The sequence below is a fragment of the Carcharodon carcharias genome, chromosome 16, assembly GCF_017639515.1.
Source record: "Carcharodon carcharias isolate sCarCar2 chromosome 16, sCarCar2.pri, whole genome shotgun sequence".
Classification (NCBI taxonomy): Eukaryota; Metazoa; Chordata; class Chondrichthyes; order Lamniformes; family Lamnidae; genus Carcharodon; species Carcharodon carcharias.
This window is the reverse complement of record NC_054482.1, coordinates 2072298-2092772: the sequence shown is the minus strand read 5'-3', so window position 1 is coordinate 2092772 and position 20475 is coordinate 2072298. Positions and strand designations below refer to the sequence as shown.

At 39.6% G+C, this 20475-nt stretch overlaps 1 protein-coding gene across 1 annotated transcript in view; it reads right to left on the bottom strand.

The window, feature by feature from the left end:
• cdc73 (cell division cycle 73, Paf1/RNA polymerase II complex component, homolog (S. cerevisiae)) overlaps positions 1-20475 on the bottom strand; it is a 384146-nt gene that overhangs the window by 321255 nt on the left and 42416 nt on the right. Inside the window, exon 8 of the mRNA XM_041207677.1 lies at positions 2223-2321. Within this exon, the coding sequence (XP_041063611.1) occupies positions 2223-2321 (99 nt within the window). The remainder of the gene's footprint in view (positions 1-2222; positions 2322-20475) is intronic.

Sequence of the window (20475 nt, the reverse complement as noted above, 5' to 3'; positions counted from 1 at the left end):
CTTTAATTTTACATGCTAATCTCTTATGTGGTCCTTGTCAAAAGCTTTCTGAAAGTCCAAATAAACCACATCCACTGGCTCCCTCTCATCAACTCTACTAGTTACATTCTCGAAAAGTTCCAGTAGATTTCTCAGGCATAACTTCCCTTTTGTAAAACCATGCTGACTGTGTCCAATTCTGGCACTGTTTTTCAAGTGCTCAGCTATTAAATCTTTTATAATGGACTCTAAAATTTTTGCCTCTACCGACGTCAGGCTGACTGGTCTATAATTCCCTGTTTTCTCTCTACCTCCCTTTTTAAATAATGGGGTTACATTAGCTACCCTCAAATCTGTAGAAACTGTTCCAGAATCTATAGAATCTCAGAAGATGACCACTAATGCATCCACTATTTCTAGGGCCACTTCCTTAAGTACTCTGGGATGTAGATTATCAGACCCTGGGGATTTATCAGCCTTCAATCCCATCAATTTCTCTAACACCATTTCCCTATTAATAGTGATTTCTTTCAGTTCCTCCCTCTCACTAAACCCTGTGTTTCCCAACATTTCTGGTATGTTATTTGTGTCCTCCTTTGTGAAGACTGAACCATAGTATGTATTTAGTTGGTCAGCCATTTCTTTGCTCCCCATTATAAATTCCACTGTTTCGGACTGTAAGGGATCTACACTTGCCTTCACCAACCTTTTTCTCTTCACATACCTATAGAAACTTTTACAGTCAGTTTTTATGATCCCCGCAAACTTATTCTCGTACTCTATTTTCCCCTTCTTAATCAATCCCTTGGTCCTCCTTTGCTGAATTCTAAAGTGCTCCCATTCCTCAGGTCTGTTGTTTTTTCTGGTCAATTTGTATGCCTCTTCCTTGGATCTAATACTATCTCTAATTTCTCTTGTAAGCCATGGTTTGGCCATCTTTCTTATTTTACTTTTGCACCAGACAGGAATAAACAATTGTTGCAGTTCACCAATGTGCCATTGCCTATCCACCGTCATCCCTTTAAGTAATGTTTCCCAATCCATCATAGCCAACTCGCTTCTCATACCACCGTAGTTTCCTTTATTAAGATTCAGGGCCCTAGTCTCAGAATCAACTATGTCACTCCCCATCTTGATGAAGAATTCTATCATATTATGTCGCTCATTCCCAAGGGGCCTCGCACAACTAGATTGCCAATTATTCCTTTCTCATTATATGATTGAGATAGCCAAGTGGTTAATCTACAATTACTGGAAACACTCAGTAAGTTAGTCACCATCATGAACAGGACAATTTCTACCACAGTTTGCCCAAATGAGCAAGACTTGCATTTTATATTGTCCTTCCATGACCATCAGACATCTCAAAAGCACTTTACAGCCAATGAAATACTTTTTGCAATGTAGTCACCATTGTAATGTAGGAAACACAGCAGCCAATTTGAACACAGAAAGCTCCCACAAACAGCAGTGTGATAAAAAGCAGTTAGTGTGTTTTGATGATTGAGGGATAAATATTGGCCATGATACCACGGATAACTCCCCTGCTCTAAATCAAAATAGTGCCATAGGATCTTTTACATCCACCCAAGTGAGCAGACAGGACCCCAGTTTAATGTCTCATCTGATAAACAGCAGCTCTGACAGTGCAGTACTGCGCTGGAGTGTCACCCTTGATTGCTGTGCTCAAGTCCTGGAGGGGAACTTGAACTGTCACCCTTCTGACTCAAGAGGTCAGAGTGCTACTGCTCTCCTGAGATGGCACACATCAAGTGCCAGGGTGTCAGATTGAGCCCACAATTAATGTTGAGTATGACAGTCCTGTTCTAGAGTTTAGGGAAAAGTATGCTGCTGAAAATATTACATGAAAAATGTTCTATTATTTTGCTATTCTATTTCTTGTATATTTGCACTATTTGTATGTATTATATACTGCCTAAGGAAAAATGGTTTATACAAATTAGAATTTAGTCAGAATATTTTATTTAATTCTGTAAATCATGCTGAAAATTCCTACTTAAGCTTATTTTTAATGTTCTAAAAATAGAGGTGGTTTGTACATTACTGCAATTTCAATAGGTAACTAATTTTCTCAGTTTGGGTATGAGGGGAAAGGATTACGGGTGGAGAGTATGCAATCTCTTACCAAAAGTTCCGAGAAACATCAGTTCAGTAAGTCAAGCACAATATATTTTATTACCCATTAAAAGAGGGAGGGACAATAAATATTTCTTTCTTCTTACCGGTTGTATTACGTTTTGTGGGGGTCTCTGTTCCGGTGCTCGTCCTTCTTCCCTAGCTTTTACCGATTGTAAAATTGCAAATATGTTCTTGGAAAAGTTCTGAGGGAGGGAGAAAATATAATCAGCACTGGAACTTTTAAGAATACATGGAATACAGTGGCATAACCTGCATTTTTCATTCAAAACTGATAGCTGATAACACAGAAGAATTAATCTAAACTATCTTTCAGAATGATGCATATTGCCATCTTTCTACAGCCAGAATTTGGCTGAGCACCAACTCTCAGACACTTCTTCTTACCTCCCGTACTAAGACCCCGCCACTGAGCATCAAATCATTGTTTCCAGGACTGTCACTGACCTCATCTCCTCCAGAGATGCTCCCTCCACAGCTTCCCACCTCAGTCCCCCAATCCTAAACAGCCTGTTTCCAACTCCATCCCAAAATCCACAAATAGGACTGTCTTGATAGATCCATCGTTTCAGCCTGTTCCTGCCCCACTGAACTTATTTGTTATGATCTTGATTATTTTTTCTCGCCTTGCTCAGTCTCTTCCCATCTATATCCATGTCTCTTCTCCTACATCATTTCAACTATTTCCAGTTTCCCAGCCCTAACCACTAATATGGATGTCAAATCTCTCTACATCTCCATTCCCCAACAGGGCAGTCTGAGGCCTCTTCAATTCTTCTGTGAACAGAGCCCCAACAGTCCCAACCACCACCTCCTCCACTTAAACTGGCTCTCTCATTGGTTCTCTTCTTTAATTTATCTCACTTCCTCCAAATAAAAGCTGTTGTTCTGGGTATCTGCGTGGGGCCTAGTTTTTGTCTTTTTGGGGTATGCAGAACATTTCTTGCTCCAGTCTATTCAAACGCCCTCTCCCAACTCTTTTGCCAGCACATCAATGATGATATCACTTCCTGCTCAGAAATAGAAAGATTCAATTTTGCTTCTAATTTCCACCTTCTTTGCCTCCATTTCTGGGGATAGGCTGTCCGCTAATATTCATTAAAAGCCACTGATTCCCACAGCTATCTTAAATACACTTCCTTAAACCCTGCTTCCAATGAAGGCTCCATCCCATTCTCCCAGTTCTCCATTTCCGTTGCATCTATTCTGATGGTGCTACCTTCCATAATGGTGCTTCTGACACATCTTCCTTTTTCCTCAACCAAGGATTCCCGCCCTGCTGCTCTGCACTAAGGGGCCCTCAACCATGTCCGAACCGTTTCATGCACTTCTGCTTTCACCCCTTTCCTTCCCAGAGCCATGATAGGGTTCCCCTTGTCCTCATTTTCCACCCTACAAGCCTCCGTATTCAAAAGGACTATCTTTGCCTTCCACCGTCGCCAATGTGATGCCAACAACCGACAACTTCCCCTCCCCTGTCAGCATTCCAAAGGGACCGTTCCCTCCACAACATCCTGATCCACCCCAACACCTCATTCCCTTCCCACAGCACCTTCCCACGCAATCTCAGGAGGCATAACACTTGCCCTTTTGCCTCCTCTCTCCTCACTGTCCAAGGCCACAAAACACTCCCTCCAGATGAAGTAGCGATTGTTTTGTACATCTTTCAATTTAATATAATGTATTCATGCTCACAGTGCAGTCTACTCTACATCAGGAGGCCAAATGCAGATTGGGTGACCGCTTTGCGGAACCCCACAGTTCAGTCCACGAGTACGATCCCAACCTTCCAGTTGCTTGCCTTTTAAATTCACCACCTTGCTCTCTCACTCACATTTCTGTCCTCGGCCTGCTGCAACTGTTCCAGTGAAGCCCAACACAAGCTTAAGGAACAGCAGCTCATCTTCCATTTAGGCACATTACAGCCTTCTGGACTCAAGACTGAGTTAAACAACTTCAGACTATGAACTCTGTCCCCCATTTTGATTCCTTTTTTGCCAAGAGTGTCCAGTTTTGTTTTTGCTTTCAGAGAGCTATTCATTATTCTGCCATTCACACTTATTCTGGACAAATGCTGTTTTTTTTTACTACAAGCATTACCACTCCCTTTACCTTTTGTTCTACGGTATCTTTGTTATTTAATCTCTCCCGCTCTCTACCTTATCCCAGACTTCTCTTTTGTTCTGCCTCCACTTCCAAAAGCATAAAACATTTCTACCTCCCTTCAGTTCTGAACAAGCATTCAACTCAAAATGTTAACTGCTTCTCTCTTCACAAATGCTGCTAGACTTGCTGAGTTTTTCCAGCACTGTTTTTATGCCAGATTTTAGACAGTGCTTCCTTAAGGCAGATTTTGAACTTAAAACAATTGATCAAAAGCACAGAACTAGCATTACAGCTGCTGGGTAAATAAATGCAGTAAAGGAGCAGGAAATTACTCAGGAATCCTGGATCTTTTTAATCATCATAGTTGTATCCGTATGGAAAGATAATGCTGATCAAGGTTAAGGTGGTTAATAGCACCAAGGGAACTTGTTACCAGCCGCTTCTGAGAGGATAGTGGTAGCCTCGGAATAAAACTAGACTCAATGGAATGGGTTGGATACAACAGTCCAAGCCCATTATATCAATGCTTATCTAGCTTAAGTCAGAGAAAAGAACAGTAATCTATACATAAGTACTTCAGGGATTTTCAAGGTCACAGAGAAAATTTAACTGGTTACACCATTTAAACACAACAGTCAAGTTGTGTCTAGCAGTCAAGGCTTCAGTCAGCTTGAATTTTACTCACCATGAGCACAAGAATCATGCTGCTTATAACAACTAGACAATTGTGAAAACACAGACTGACATTTTTACAGGAACATCTCAGGGACTACAAGACAAAAATGTTTACTGATGAATTTATATATTATAACTAGCCATTTGCAGTCACACTGCTAAAACTGTGATATTTCATTCATATTTTTATGCATGTTTAGCACTGGATTATGTTTAATACAAGGTTTCATAGCAGTGAAATGACATATCAATATTGTGATTATGGATCTCAACGGCTCACAACCAATCACCATTTTCTTTAGTATACCAATGATGTGGTGGAATCCAAGTCAATTTGAATGTGATGAGAGAATTCGAATGGGAAAATGCACAATCCATGCCTTCTCACATAACCCACAATTATCCTTGCTTAACTATCCAATTCAAATTTAAGGTTAATTTATCATTTACTTTTAACAGAAATTGGAAAATACTTAAGTGGTTCATAATTGCAATTGGTAAACTTAATATATAACTGCATCTCAACCTAGCAAATCTGCAAAGCCAAGAGGTAGTGCACACCATGATCTGGCACGTGATCTCGATAGGATAATGGAAATGGTATCATTGGGGGGATAGCAGCAATGGATTAATCAAACTCGTCATGATCTAAGATTTAGGAAAACTGAAGGCTAAGAACCAAGTAGTTTTAAGCAGCTAACAAAGAAAATCTGGGAACAATGTAAGCTAATTAACTGGGGTGCTGAACAGCACTTTAGTTGGCGACAAGTGGAAAAGACATAATGTAGCGCATGGGGATGTACATTCAGGATCAACAGCATAGACAAAATAAACCTGATCCTAAATATATCAACAAATTAACCCAGAAGCACAAAACCGGAAGAGCAATCACTACAAGTCTGCTGGGAATAAAGGTGAAACATACTAGGATAAACACACAGAAATATACTAAAAAGGATGGTGGGAGGTGTAATGACAAAAATGCAAAAAAAGCACAGTTTTATTAAGTAAAACTGATCAGTCAGAAATTCTTAATATTTTAACAGTGAGAGGATAAAAAGAGTCTAAAAGCTGCCAATAGAGCTGGAACCTCATACAACTTAATATACTTAATGACCACTGATACAATTCTAGCATTCTTTACATTTATTTCTCCTACCCAGTATGAAAGGTTACTTCCATGAACGAGCCTATGATTCATGAACTGAAATGTGTGCTTACATATAATTCTGGAGTTGATGAATAAATCACTAATCTCCTGAAAATAATACAAAGTGCCTGCATCTCCTGGTCTCTTGACTGGTGGACAAGCAACAGTGAAAATTTGATAACTGACGTTACTTCGAATAAAGGCCTGCAAGAAAGGGTTTATGCATCAACGCAGATATTGAATGCTCCAGCAAAGCAGAAAATCACTAATGAAACCTTGATATAAGACTCCCCTTCCTTACTTCAAAACCAACTCAAGACAATAGATAATTCAGAAAGTGTTTTACAATTAAATGTCATGATAAATCATTGCAATTCAAAGGCATCAGTTGGTCAGGTTTTCCATTAAAAAATTAGAATAACTCACAGCATTCAAGCAATTTTCCTCCCTAGTGGGTTAGGGTTCCCAAGCACTTAGCTCTTTCTCACAGCTAGGTAATCAATGTTTGTATTGCTATCAATGTGGACTTGACAATTAATTCACCTTAAATTACCCATCTCAACAGAAGTGGCTCATCCACTTTTTAAAAACTTCAGCACAAGGCACTGCCAGCATTCTTCCATGTAATAAAGATAATGGACACACAGCAAACAAACCCATACTCTTCTTTGTTTGCTGCGTAGCCTAGGCACGGTTTTAGGGGCAAACTTGTCTAGCATTTGTACCCACCTCTCAACCTCATAGGTTGGTATCCAGATGAAAGACAAAAGCCCATACGACCAGGGCCTAGTCAGTTGCAGGAGTTGCTGGAAGGTGCTAACCTAAGGGAAATATCGACAGCCTAACAGGATTCCACTCCAGATTTTGTGTCAGGTTTACTTTCTTAGTCATTTACTCTTAATGAACTATAGTAGACAAGGTTTACCAACTGAAGACAAGGTTGATGACACCCTTTTGCACCAACTTAGCATTGGAAAGGTACAGCCGTGGACAGGTGTACATATGACAGGTGGTGGAGAGGACAACAAGGTGCTTAAATCATGTTTCCAGTGCCTGCAACAGGCCAAGGCGGTATTCAAGCAAACTGGCTAAAGTTGAACTAATGTGTATCTCAGCTATATGTGCATGCAGTTTGTTTTCAGCAAACAATTATTAGGTTGAAAACAAGAACAGAATTACTTGGAAAAACTCAGCAGGTCTGGCAGCATTGGAGGAGAAGAAGAGTTGACGTATCGAGTCCTCATGACCCTTCGACAGAACTCGAAACATCAACTCTTTTCTTCTCCGCCGATGCTGCCAAACCTGCTTAGTTTTTCCAGGTAATTCTGTTTTTGTTTTGGATTTCCAGCATCCGCAGTTTTTTTGTTTTTATCTCTGTGTTTAATTATTAGGTTGAAGTAGCCAACAGTTAGAGAACATACAAAATCCCCCTAAAGAAATTAAAATAAGTAATCTGGTATGATTTGGAACGAACAGATCTAATATAATAAAATGATTATTTCTTCTAAGTATTCACATGAGTGACATGAACTCCTTGGACAAGGAGGTAACAACTTTGGTATGAGGTGGAAATACTAAACAGGCTAAAAGTTCTGAAAACGAATAAATCCCCAGAGAAGAATGATAGCCATCCCAGAGTATTGAGAGAAATAAGGAAGGAGATATATGAGGTGCTGGTGGTCATTAGGAAGCAGTCAAATATGAGGGAAGTCCCAGTAGATGGCCAGAGGCTTACATGATGTATGTTTTCAAACAAGATAACAAAGCAAATTTCAACAACTCTTCAATCATGAATTAAATAATGGAGGCCATCATCAAGAGCAAACTTCAGGGTTACCTGCACAATGATGACCGAATAAATCACAGCCAACATAGACAAGTCAAAGATGTTGGTCAGGCATCTTCATCCTTTTCTAAATTTGAGCAAGTGACATCTCAATGAACTCCACCTTTGAATCATACAGCACAGAAGGAGGCCAGCCAGGCAATCAGGTCTGTGCTGGCTCTTTAGTAGAGCAATCCAATTAAGCCCACTAGCCTGTCCTTGCCCAATAGCCCTCTAAATGGATCCTGACAAGTATTTGTCCTATTCTCTTAAATCTTGCTACAATGACAGAGGACCTTGCTAGGGCCATACCTGTAATACTTGCCTAAAGAAGGATATACTTGCCTTAGAAAGAGTGCAATGAAGGTTCACTAGACTGATTTTTGTGATGAGAGGATTGTCCTTTGAGGAGACATTGAGGGAACTGGGCCTAATGTCACGATGTGACTTGTGCATGAGAATATTAATCCATGATTTCACCAGCTGACCAAACATATATTGAATTGTTTAAAATTGATTTTTTTCAAAGGCAAGAAAGGACACCAACTAAGGATGGCTGCCATAAGTCACCTGATGTCGGATACTGCCAGAGACCAGTTTCTGAAAAGTTCCAATGTGGAATAAAATTCAGACATGCCACAATATCCTTCTCTGGAATTTCACACATGAGGATATCAAGATCCACTCTGAAGGTATTTACTGAAATGTACTGGACAAAACATTTGCATTTCTAGAAGATTACCTCTCCAGCAGGGACAGAAAGTCTGCCAGAACTATGTTTCCATGGAGATAGGTCTTTCCATCTCATCAAGTTGGATAATGACTCATTCAAGGGATTAACAGCTGGGACATTAAATAATCTAATCGCCCGACTATGAAACAAAAGCAACTGTCGGTTCAGACATCAGATAAACAAAGCCCCTTCTGAAATAGTTATTTTGGGGTGGGGGGGAGGGGCATGTGACTGAAGTGACCATTTTGAAATCACTAACACAAGCTGAAGACAGAAGTGAGTAGGCTGGAAAATGAAGCTGTAAGGAACTTCCTTCTCTCCTCTCCCCAAGTTAAGGCCCTTTAAGACCCTATCTTACAGTTTTAAAAATTCAGCACGGAGATAGTAAATTTTCCATCAAAAGGAACCTCCGATGCAAAACTGACTGATTTTTGGAAATGATGGATTAAATTATGGATTAGAAAGATTAAAAAGAAATTGCCTCCAGCAATTGTAGTTACATAGGCCTCAACTTAAATCGTGGAATTTAAAAGAACTTAACCTCTGCTGCAGCCATAGTGACGCAGCCAAGGGCTCAAACAGTGAACTCGCAATTTCTTTTATCTTTCAGCATTGAACCTCAATTTAGCTCAGAAAGTAACTACCTACAAAATAACTTGTAAATTTTGTATGCTTGCTTGTGTTCCTGTGAATGTGGGTCACTAAAGTTCGAGAAACGCAGGTTTCCCTTTTATATATTCTGCTATCTTTACCTGGGTGGGTGTTTAACTCAAAATAAGCTAACTCGTTTGTTTTAAACCTCAAGAAAGCCTGCCAGACTTGCTTTTCTGCAATCAGTGCATTAATGGTTAAACACAGACATTGAGAAAATTCCTTCATCCTTCTAAATTCACAAAAAAACTTGTTATGGTCAGACTTGGGGGTAGTAGGACATTATATACCTTCACATTCAGAAGAATGAGGGGGAGATCAGGAGAACGAGAGGCTCATTGAAACTTATAAAATTCTGAACTGGTATGACAAGATAGATGCTAGGAAGATGTTTCCCCGAGCTAGGGAATCTAGAACTAGGAAGGGGTCACAGTCTCAAAATAAGGAAGCAGACATTTAGGACTGAGATAAAGAAAACGTCGTTTAAAGAGCTGCAAATCTGCGGAATTTTCTACCACCATGAGTTGTGGATACCCATTCATGCAATGTATCAAGTCAGAAATCAACAGATTTTTGGGTACTAAGGGAATCAAGGGATATGGAGATAGTGCAGGAAGGAAGGCGTACCTGTGGATAGATGATAGCCAATATTTTATTGAATGGCGTAGCAGACTCAAAGGGCTGAATGTCCTATTTCAGCTCCTATTTCTTATGTATTTATTACTGAATCTGCTTCCACCATCCTTTCAGGAAATGAAAACCAGATCATAACAATTAGTTGTAACCAATGCAACAAAACAATAGCAAATCTAAACTTCAAAAAGGAATTTAGCTAATTTAAGGGATTCAAGGTAAAATTTGGCAATAAATATGAAATTGGATAAAGTGTAGAAAACATCAGATTGATGAAGACTCGAAACGTCAACTCTTTTCTTCTCCACCGATGCTGCCAGGCCTGCTGAGTTTTTCCAGGTAATTCTGTTTTTGTTTGAGGTGCAAGTATGGGAAGGATTCTTAAGGAATGGGTGTTGGGATCACTCCTGTTTCTAATTTGCATTAACAATTTGTAATGAAAATTGAATACAAATGGGTGAAATTCTGACATCATCAAAAACTGAAAAGTGGAGTAGTAGACGCTGAGGCGTCAACTCAGAAAAAACAAAAATTGTTTAATTTTTTTTATAAAATGGCCAAAACAATAGCAGATTAAATTTAATGCAAAGAATCAAATGTCTCACATAAGAGGGCAGAATATGACTAGCACACTCCATGATTGGCCTCAAAATAGTTAACAGTGCAACTGAAAATGATCGAGATCTAGTATTAAAAACAGAAAATGCTGGAAACAGTCAGGTCAGGCAGCATCTGTGGAGAAGTGATAAAAGGTCATCAACCTGAAACATTGACGTTTTCTTATCTCCACAGATATTGCCTGGCATGCTGCGTATTTCCAAGATTTTCTGTTTTTATTTCAGCTTTCCAGCTTCAGGTTTCCTAGCTTTGATACACTACAGTCTAATTACCACAGAGCAGCAAACAACAAAGGTGGTATAATGCTGAACTATGTAACTAAAACAGTGCAGTGCTATGCTCCACAGTACTGTTTTTCTTCCGCTGACATTATCGCCTCCTGCCACTACATTCTTGCTCTGACTGGTTCTACACACGAAAAGTTAACAGCTAATTTGTGCCAGTAATTTTCAGATTACACAGTCTGAGCAAGTGGTGTACAAGTTACCCCAGCACACATCTGTACAATTGTCTCACCACCCAATAGCAAGCATGTCATCCAAGCTCTGTATCCATTTGTGTGTTTGTCCAAACGATTTCAAAGCTAACTGCACAAAGAATTCTAAAAACCGCACCAGGTAAAAGGAAATCAGAGAAAAGGTAAAATCTGGTTTATTAATTATTCACAGAAAACAGTTAGATTTCAAAACTATTTGCAGGAACAATTGCTCAGAGCAAAGGTGCTGCTTTATGGTTTGCTATTCACTCTTGATTTGTTTATCCATTTCAATTGAAAAGGAACAAAAGTTCCGTGGTAAAGTTTCAGAGATAGGCTACACTGGAATGACAAAGAACACATGAGTTTTCCTTTGTAATATTTCCAAATTAATTTTGAATTATGTTGCTGTGTGAACCTGCCCTACATTTCGAGCACCGTTTCTTTTTCATCCTTATTAAAGTTGGGTTTTTTTCTTTTCCCCTTTTCCTTCCCTTGTCTTTCCACTGCCTTGGGCATTTTCATTATTTTTGGTCTTTTAATTTTCTTGCCAAGGTGATCTTTGTGTGTCATTTACCAGCTTTTCAATCCGTTATTTCCTTTCATCTTTCCTTTCCCTTTTGTTCACCTCCATTAAAGAGATCACTTTTCATGCTTTGTCCTAGCAAAAAGGTTACATTGATTCTACAGCACAGAAGAAGGTCATTCGGTCCAACTGAGTTAGACAGGCATTTATGCTCCACTTGAGCCTCCACTCACCCCTCTTTGCCTAACCGCAAATATCCTACACTCCTTTCTCCCTCGTGTGCTTATCCAGCTTCCCATTAAAAGCCTTTATGCTATTTGCCTTGGCTATGTCTTGTCCCAACTTCTCTATTGGATTTATTATCGACCATCTTATCTCTATCACTAGTTTTTGATTTCCCCCAGGTGGGTTCTTATGGTCACCATTACCAAGACTGGCATTCAATTCCTCAATTGGCAATTAAGTGAATTTAAATTCCAGCAGCTGCCATTGTGGGGTTTGAAGCCCCAGGGTATTAAAACAAAAGCAAAATACTGCAGATGTTGGAGATCTGAAATAAAAACAGAAAGTGCTAGAAAAACTCAGCCTAGCAGCATCTGTGGAAACAGAAACAGAACCAGTTCCAAAGAAGAGTCATATTGGACTCAAAACGTTAACTCTGTTTTTCTCTCTCCACAGATGTTGCCAAGCCTGCTGAGTTTTTCCAGCATTTTCTGTTTTTATCCCCAGAGTATTAGCCTAGGCCTCTGGATTGCAACTACAGCGACATAACACCACAGTAACCTCTCCCCTTGTACTCATTCAATCCCCTTCATTATCTTAAAAGACCTCTGTCAGGTCTCCCCTCAGTCTTTTCTGAAAAACACTCCGGTCTGTTCATCCTTTCCAGTTAGATTGAACTTCTGAAGTCTAGTGTCATCCTTTTAGTTCGGTTTTTCATCCTCTCCAATGCCTCTATATACATTTTTAAAAATAATACAGCCATCAGAAGTTCATACTGTACTTCAACCATAGTTTGACCAAGGTTCAATACAAGTTTAACATAAAACTTTCCTGCTTTCAATTCTACTCCTCTAGAGACAAGGCCTTATTAACTACCATTGCTAATTTTAGGTTGCACCTGGAATGTTCACTCATCTTTTCTCGTTTTCGTTGCTGAAGCCTTGCTGTGCATCTGTTTTGATTTAAATTTCCAGCATTTGCAATTTGTTTGCTTTCCAGCTACATTTTAACCAGCTGCAGTAGGTCAGAGAAGGTCAGCTTTGAGGAAAAATATTTCATGATAATGAACTACTTCCTGAATCCAACTTGATGTCGCCAATTCTCTGGCATTTCCAAATGCTGATGTTCCCAAAGCCACCAGGGTCCATCCCTACACACAGACAGATGTTACATTTCCCACCGCAGTGCTGCCAAAGCCTAGGACTACTATCCCAATTCTGTCAAAACCCAAATTCACCTCTCTGCTGTACTTCTGAAACCCAAGACTCTCACAATGCTACCAAACTTCAGAGCCTTCCTCCCATGCTGCTGAAAACTCCCAATGCCCACCTCACAGCTACCAGATAGTCATCCTAATTGCTGCTAAGCCAAAAGGTAGGTCCCGCTCAAATACTACCAAGCTAGCCAATATAAAATCAGTAACCAACATTGTGATATATGGTGTAATATTTATTCTTATAAACAAATCCTCTAACCTGCTAAAATACAAACATTTTGTATTCAGCATTTGCTTCTGTAAGCAAGAAACTATATATCTCTCACACACACACACGTATAAAATTAACATTACAGCTTTCAGCTTCAAAACCATGGAACTGTGATGACAATTAAAGTGAGATGAATTTTTGCTGGTATTAGACTATTATATTAAAAAAAGTCAACCAAACTGGAGAACCATCAAACCAAGTAGAAACCTCAGATATAAGCTTAAAATGATCCCATCAGGGACTTCGAGTAGCCAGGCAGGGCAAATGCAAAAAAACCCACAAGTATATATATGAACGGATTTCACAAAAAGGGCTTGATACTGTGGGTTAGACAGAGAGAAATAACATATGAGGGATATTAATGTGCCATGTTAAAACATCCAATCACCCACAAAAATACTCTAAAGAAATGTTTACTTCAGTTATACTGTAGTATACTTCACCAAAAACAAACTTAAGTATCATTTTCCTAACCTGAGATTTTGAGCCTATTGCTTTTTGTTCCACAACATCATTAACTTTCCATCTGAACCACAACAGGGAAGTTGTTATTTTGCAGTAGCATTTTGATCTTGAGAAAGGAGAGCCACTGCGATAAATCTCTATTAAAACAAATTATGTAGTAGTACCCAGTTTCAGTCACAGGGTGGTGCTATGCAACACCAAAGGGCACTTCAAACCCAAACTTGCTTGGCATCTGCCTGAAGAAACCAAAGAGTAGGCTACTCGCCAACCAGCTCCACCAAACTGCACTCAATTGGGGAAGTAAGAAATCTTCCTCCCTTTCAACAGATCTCCCATGGTCCTGCAGACATGAAGAGAAGATCTGTACAATAATGAAATATCTTAATATTCCACAACAACCCTCCTTAAATCAGTGGATAACAAAAATGCCAGTAAAGCTCCCAACATCACACTGAAGGATGGATGCCAAGGCTTGCAGGTTTACTAGAATGGAACCAGGGAGGAAAAACCTCAGTTACACGGAGACATAGAGAAACTAGAGTTGTTCACATTGGAGCGGAGAAGGTTAAGGAGAGGTCTGATAGAAGTTTTAAATTATTTAACAGTTTCTCTTTATTTATCCTGTCTAATCTAGTTCCAGTAATCTGAGGGCTTAGATTTAAGTTAATTGGCAAAAGAACCAGGAGCAACAAGAAAAGAATTATGCAAAATTATGCAATTAAACCAATTTACAATGTTTTGGAATGCATTGTCTGAAAGGGTAGTGAAAGCACATTCAACAGCAAGCTTCAAAAGAAAATTGGATAAATACTTGAAAAGAAATTAATTTAGAAGGTTATGGAGAAAGTGCAGAGGAGTGGGACTAATTGGATAGCTCTAAGAACCAGCACAGCACAGGCTGAATAGGCTCTTTCTGTGCTCTATGATTCTATGAAAAAGGAGTTATCATGAAAACCAAATTGCATGAACAAGGGAACTTGAATAATAATGAGATGTGTAAACTTGTTATGTTTGTTGCTGGAAAAGATTAGCAGGAAAACCTAACCCAGGCAAAGTAAAGTACTAAATCCCCACCATCATCCCACAGGAAGCAATGACAAGGATATTACACTATCTGCAAACTCAACAACACTTGCAAGCAATCAGCTATGCTCATTTCAAGCTTACCACAGAAGTGCACTACAGAGATATTTCCAGGTTTTTTGATTATGATGCGAAACAGATAGTTCATTTTCAATGCACTGAGATGACAACAGCGATGACAACAGCATGCTATTTATTCTCCTCTTCCTTGCCCTGAATTCCAGCTCCCAAAAAATCATAGTGAGCAAGAAAGTTTTGGAAAAATAGTTGGAACAAAAATGGGAAAGCATTTACCCCCATTTTTAAAATTATTTTTAATTATGGACTGAGCAGCCCATAATTCAAGTGGTGGTTTACTGTTTAATTACTCAGTGAAGCTAGCAGTAACATCTGGAAAATATCAGGAAAGCAACAGGACAAAGAAAGTATAAATTCCCAACAGAATGAAGACAAGAATATGCACTTGCAGTATCTTCTATGCTGCCTCTCCAAGCTCTTTAAACATTTGAGCAGCCAGCAGCCGCTATTTATATTTTCCAATGGTACCACCACAGGGACAGGAAAATTTGTTTTTCAACTTTCTAAATCTGTCATATATTATTTAGAGTACTTCCAAATTTGTTGAAGTGAGGAGAGGATTGAGGGAATGGAACCCAAGCAGCCCAACGCAGGAGAACTAAAACAAGTTAGTGCAGAAATTACAGCTGAGCTATCTATTATACAGTAAATTCAATATGAATTCAATGAAGCACACACTTCCATTTAAGCTAATAACTACAATTCCTGTAGATGGCACTATAATAAGCCACACAATTGCTCCACTTTTATAATATGGGGATATAATCCTTTGATTGCACAAAATGGCTTGAGTTCCTTTTGAAATTAAGTCTGAGAAAGAGCAAGAGGGATCATTTTCCTCAAATTGCACAAACCTTTGTTTTGTGGTCGTGTGGTCAGAAACACGTTAGATTCTGAACCTCATGAATACTGCAAAAGAGTGGAAAGTTCCAAGTTTTTTTTTAATTGTATACTTGGTTCTCACTCCTTGGCTTCCTGAATCCCCATTCCTGCCTAACTTGATCATTCAGTCTTGCACTGATTAGCGTAATGTTTTATGAACTATTGTTCCACACACTTACTTTTCCATTCAACTCATTTTACATTTCCCAAGCTATCTTCTCAGACTCAACTACTTCTCTGAGTCTGGTACTGTCAGCAAATGTGATCAAATTGTGCAGGTCTCAAAAAGAATTTTTTTTAAAAATCAAGACAATCACTATCAAATTCCAAAAATGTCAGTTACTTCAATATTAGATGTATGTTGGCACGACTGCACCTAACTCTCTAGATGTAGATCTAGCTTAGTGCATCATTCACGTTGATCAAAGAAAATTTCATGGGCTGGAGTTATGTAAGTAAGTAGCAGAGGGTTTTGTGAACATTTTTTCAGAGGCAGCATAAACAATCAAGGAAATGCAGGGATAATTGTGTTTCAGTGTAAAATTGTCTTATTACACAAAGCTTTCCAAGAAATTTAGGGCTGATGCATTAGCTTTTGCATTCAAAATGTATAACAGAATGCTTTAGAATAGACCAACAACTGGACAAAAATGTCATCACTTTTCACTAAAATAACTAATTGCCTTTACCGAATTCTAATAGTCTTGATCTAAGTACAATCAAATAGGAAAAAAATTTAATTTAGTAAAGACTGCACCTTTTGTCTCCATTTCTTTCTTACCGATCAGCAGCAAATAAAGCCTTGAGTAAGATGAGAAAATCAATACCTTCAGACTAAAATGTGCAAACAGCTGTCACCCTACCTACTTTTCCAATTCATTTCCATAACAATCAATGAAGTTCCATTACTCTTTGTAAATAGATTTGATAAAATCAGTGGGAAGTAGTTGCAAAGGGGCACTTCTCTAGGATACTTCCAGCTCATACAAGAACGCCTCTGTTGAGATTTCACGACCAATAATAAAGAAACCAAAACAATTAAGAATTTTTTGAAGCTGTATGAACCATTCACATTATACAAAATTATTGTGCATATTACTACACTGAGAATGTAATTGAGGCATCTAAAGTCAAAAACTCAATTAGTCAAGACACTCCTCTAAACTAAACAGAAGAACACAAGAGTTAGGAGCAGGACGGGTCTTCAACCCCTCGAGACTGCACCGCCATTCAATAAGGTCTGATTGTGGCCTTAACTCTACCTGACTGCCCACCATAACCCTCGACTCCCTTGTCAATCAAAAATCTAATTCAGCCTTGAATATATTCAATGACCCAGCCTCCACTGTTCTCCGGAGAAGAGAATGTCAGGCTAATGATCCTCTTGAGAAAAATATTCTCTTCAACTCAGTCTTTTATGGGAGACCCTTACTTTTTAAAATTGTGTCCCCTAGTTCTAGACAGCCCCACAAGGGGAAACATCCTCTCAGCATCCACCCTGTCAAGTCCCCTCAGGATCTTATATACTTCAATAAGATCGTTTCTCATTCTTCTAAACTCCGATGGGTCAAGCACAGCTTGCTCAACTTTTCCCTCAAACTTTTGCCACCTGTTGCCATATCTGCTCTCAATTCCGTTGCCTGGAATAATTAATGTTATTTTCAATTACATGATAATTTTATTTACAAATTTCAAAATGAATGCTTAGCAAACGCCTCTGAAAACTCAAATTACATCAACAGGAAAAGCCATCACTCAATAAATGGTTACTGCTTCAAAACATTCTTATAGTTGACCTGCTGCTTCTTAAATTATGGCAAATCCTCTTTATAGTCTCTAAGAACATTGAACATCATCCTGTAAAATTCTTAAGCATTTTCACCATTGCAGAGGGTTGAGATCTATAATTCTGGATTCAAATTACATTTTTATAAACCAGATAGCATTTATTACCTCTCAGGCCTCACGTACAACCTTCTTAAAAATAGACTTTCATAGACTTCCTGTGATTTCCTTGCCCATTCTGGGTGTATACCACATTGGCCAAGTGTCACGAGGATTTAATTTTTGACTCCGAGCTATATAATCAAGGTCTGTGCTATGAATTCCTACCTGTGATGTAGCAAAATCAATTTTCCACATCAGTCATCTCGTAATTCTCTACAATATTTATAATAAATAACATTTTAAAATTTCAAGACAGCAGCTCACCACCACCTTTCCAAAGGCAATTAAGGGTGGGCAACAAACGCTGGCCTAGCCAGTGATGCCCACGTTCTGTGAAAGAATAAATTTTAAAATGAATAAATTGTCTTTAAATATTCCTACTTAAGTAATTGTCAAACATAGTTTAGTCACTATCATTCCCATCTGAGTCAGCATATTGTGGGTTCAAGTCCGCATCCAGATACTTGAGCACAAAAATCTAGATTGACACTCTTGACACTGTAGGGAGGTAGCTCTATACCATCGCAAATGCCATCCTATGGATGAGATGTTAAACCAAGACCTCATCTACTTTCAGAACTGGACGCTAAAGATCCCATGGTACTATTTTGAAATGGACCAGAGGAGTTACCCCAGTGTCCTGGCCAATATTTCAATAGTTATTCCTCAATAAAATCACAAAAAAGATTTATCTGGTCATTATAACATTGGTGCTATGGGAGCTTGCTGTGCACAAATTGGATAATAGACAAGTTCTGGAGCACAGGTCTTCAGTACTATTGCCAGAATGTCATCAGGCCTTTGTGGTGTCCAGTGCCTTCAGCCATTTCTTGATATCATGTGGAACGAATCGAATTGGCTGGAGGCTAGCATCTGTGATGCTCAGGGCCTCAGGAAGAGGCCAAGATGGATCATCTACTTAGCACTTCAGCCAAATGCTTCAAGACTTGTTTTTTGCACTGATGTGCTGGGCTCCCCCATCATCGAAGGATGGGATATTTGTGGAGCCATCTGCTACAGTTAGTTGTTTAATTGCCCACCACCATTCACGATTGGATGTGGTAGGACTACAGTGGTTGTGGGGTCACTGAGTTCTATCACATTCGGCTTTGCTGTTTCACATTCACAGTCCTGTGTTGCAGCTTCACCAGGTTGACACCTCATCTTTAGGTATGCCTGGTGCCGTTCCTGGCATGCCCTCCTGCATTCTTCATTAAACCAGGGTTGATCCCTCGTCTTGATGGTAATGGTAGAGTGGGGGATATGTCAAGTCATGAGGATACAGGTTGTGATTGAATACAATACTGATGCTGCTGATGACCAACAGCACCTCATGAATGCAGTGTCAAGTTGTTGGATCCATTCAAAATCTAACCCATATGGCAAGGTGGTATTGTCACACAACATGATAGAGGGTTTCCTTAAAGTGAAGACAAGGACTCTACAATGACTGTGCGGTGGTCACTCCCGCCTGTCACGTACAGATGCATCTGCGATAGGTAGATTGATAAGGATGAAGTCAAGTAGGTTCTCTCACTATCTGCCGCAGACCCCATCTAGCAGCCACGTCCTTTAGGACTTGGCCAGCTCAATCAGTCGCAGTGCTAGCAAGCCACTCTGTAATGGACATTGAAGTCCCTCACACCCAGCATGCATTTAGTGCCCTTGACATCCTCAGTGCTTCTTCCAATTGATGTTCAACATGGGGTACGGATTCATTAGCTGAAGGGGTTAGTGGGGCAATAGGTGGTAATCAGCAGGATTTACTTGCCATGAGACTTCACAGGGTCCAGAGTCAACATAGAGGACTCCCAGGGCAACTCCCTCCTGACTGTATACCACTGTGCCACCACCTCTGGTGGATCTGTCCTGTCAGTGGTACGGAGCACACCCAATAATGGTGACGTCTGAGACATTGTAAGGTATGATTCTATGAGTATGACTATTTCAAGCCGTTGCTTGTCTAGTCTGTAGGACAGCCCTCCCAGTTTTGGCACAACCCCCAGATTTTAGTAAGGTGGACTTTGCAGGATCTGCCATTGTTTCCAGTTCCTTGATCAATGCCAGGTGATCCATTCGGTTTTGTTCCTTTTTGATTTTTTGGCATTTGATATAACTGAGTGCTTGCTAGGCCATTTCAGAGGGAATTTAAGAGTCAACCACATTGCTGTGGTCACATGTAGGCCAGACCAGGTAAGGACAGCAGATCAAAAACAGAATTACTTGGAAAAACTCAGCAGGTCTGGCAACATCGGCGGAGAAGAAAAGAGTTGACGTTTCGAGTCCTCATGACCCTTCTACAGAACTTCCACAGTTCTGCTGAAGGGTCATGAGGACTCAAAACGTCAACTCTTTTCTTCTTCGCTGATGTTGCCAGACCTGCTGAGTTTTTCCACGTAATTCTGTTTTTGTTTTGGATTTCCAGCATCCACAGTTTTTTGTTTTTATCTTAAGGACAGCAGATCTCCTTCCCTAAAGAACATTTGTGAACTAGGTGGGTTTTTACGACAATTGACAATGGTTTGATGGTCACCACTACTGAGACTAGCTTTTAATTCCAATTTATTACTCGAGTTTAAATTCCACCAGCTTTAACCCAGTGACACTATGCCACCAACTCTCCCACACCACCACCCCCACCCTCTTGATGTCATAATAATGTCATAATTGTTGTTTTACTTCTCACGACTAAAAGTGCCTACAATCAATATTGTGGAACAGGAAAACCTATGCCTAATGACAGTTAACAATGCACCTACACACCACAAACTGAGCATCAGTTT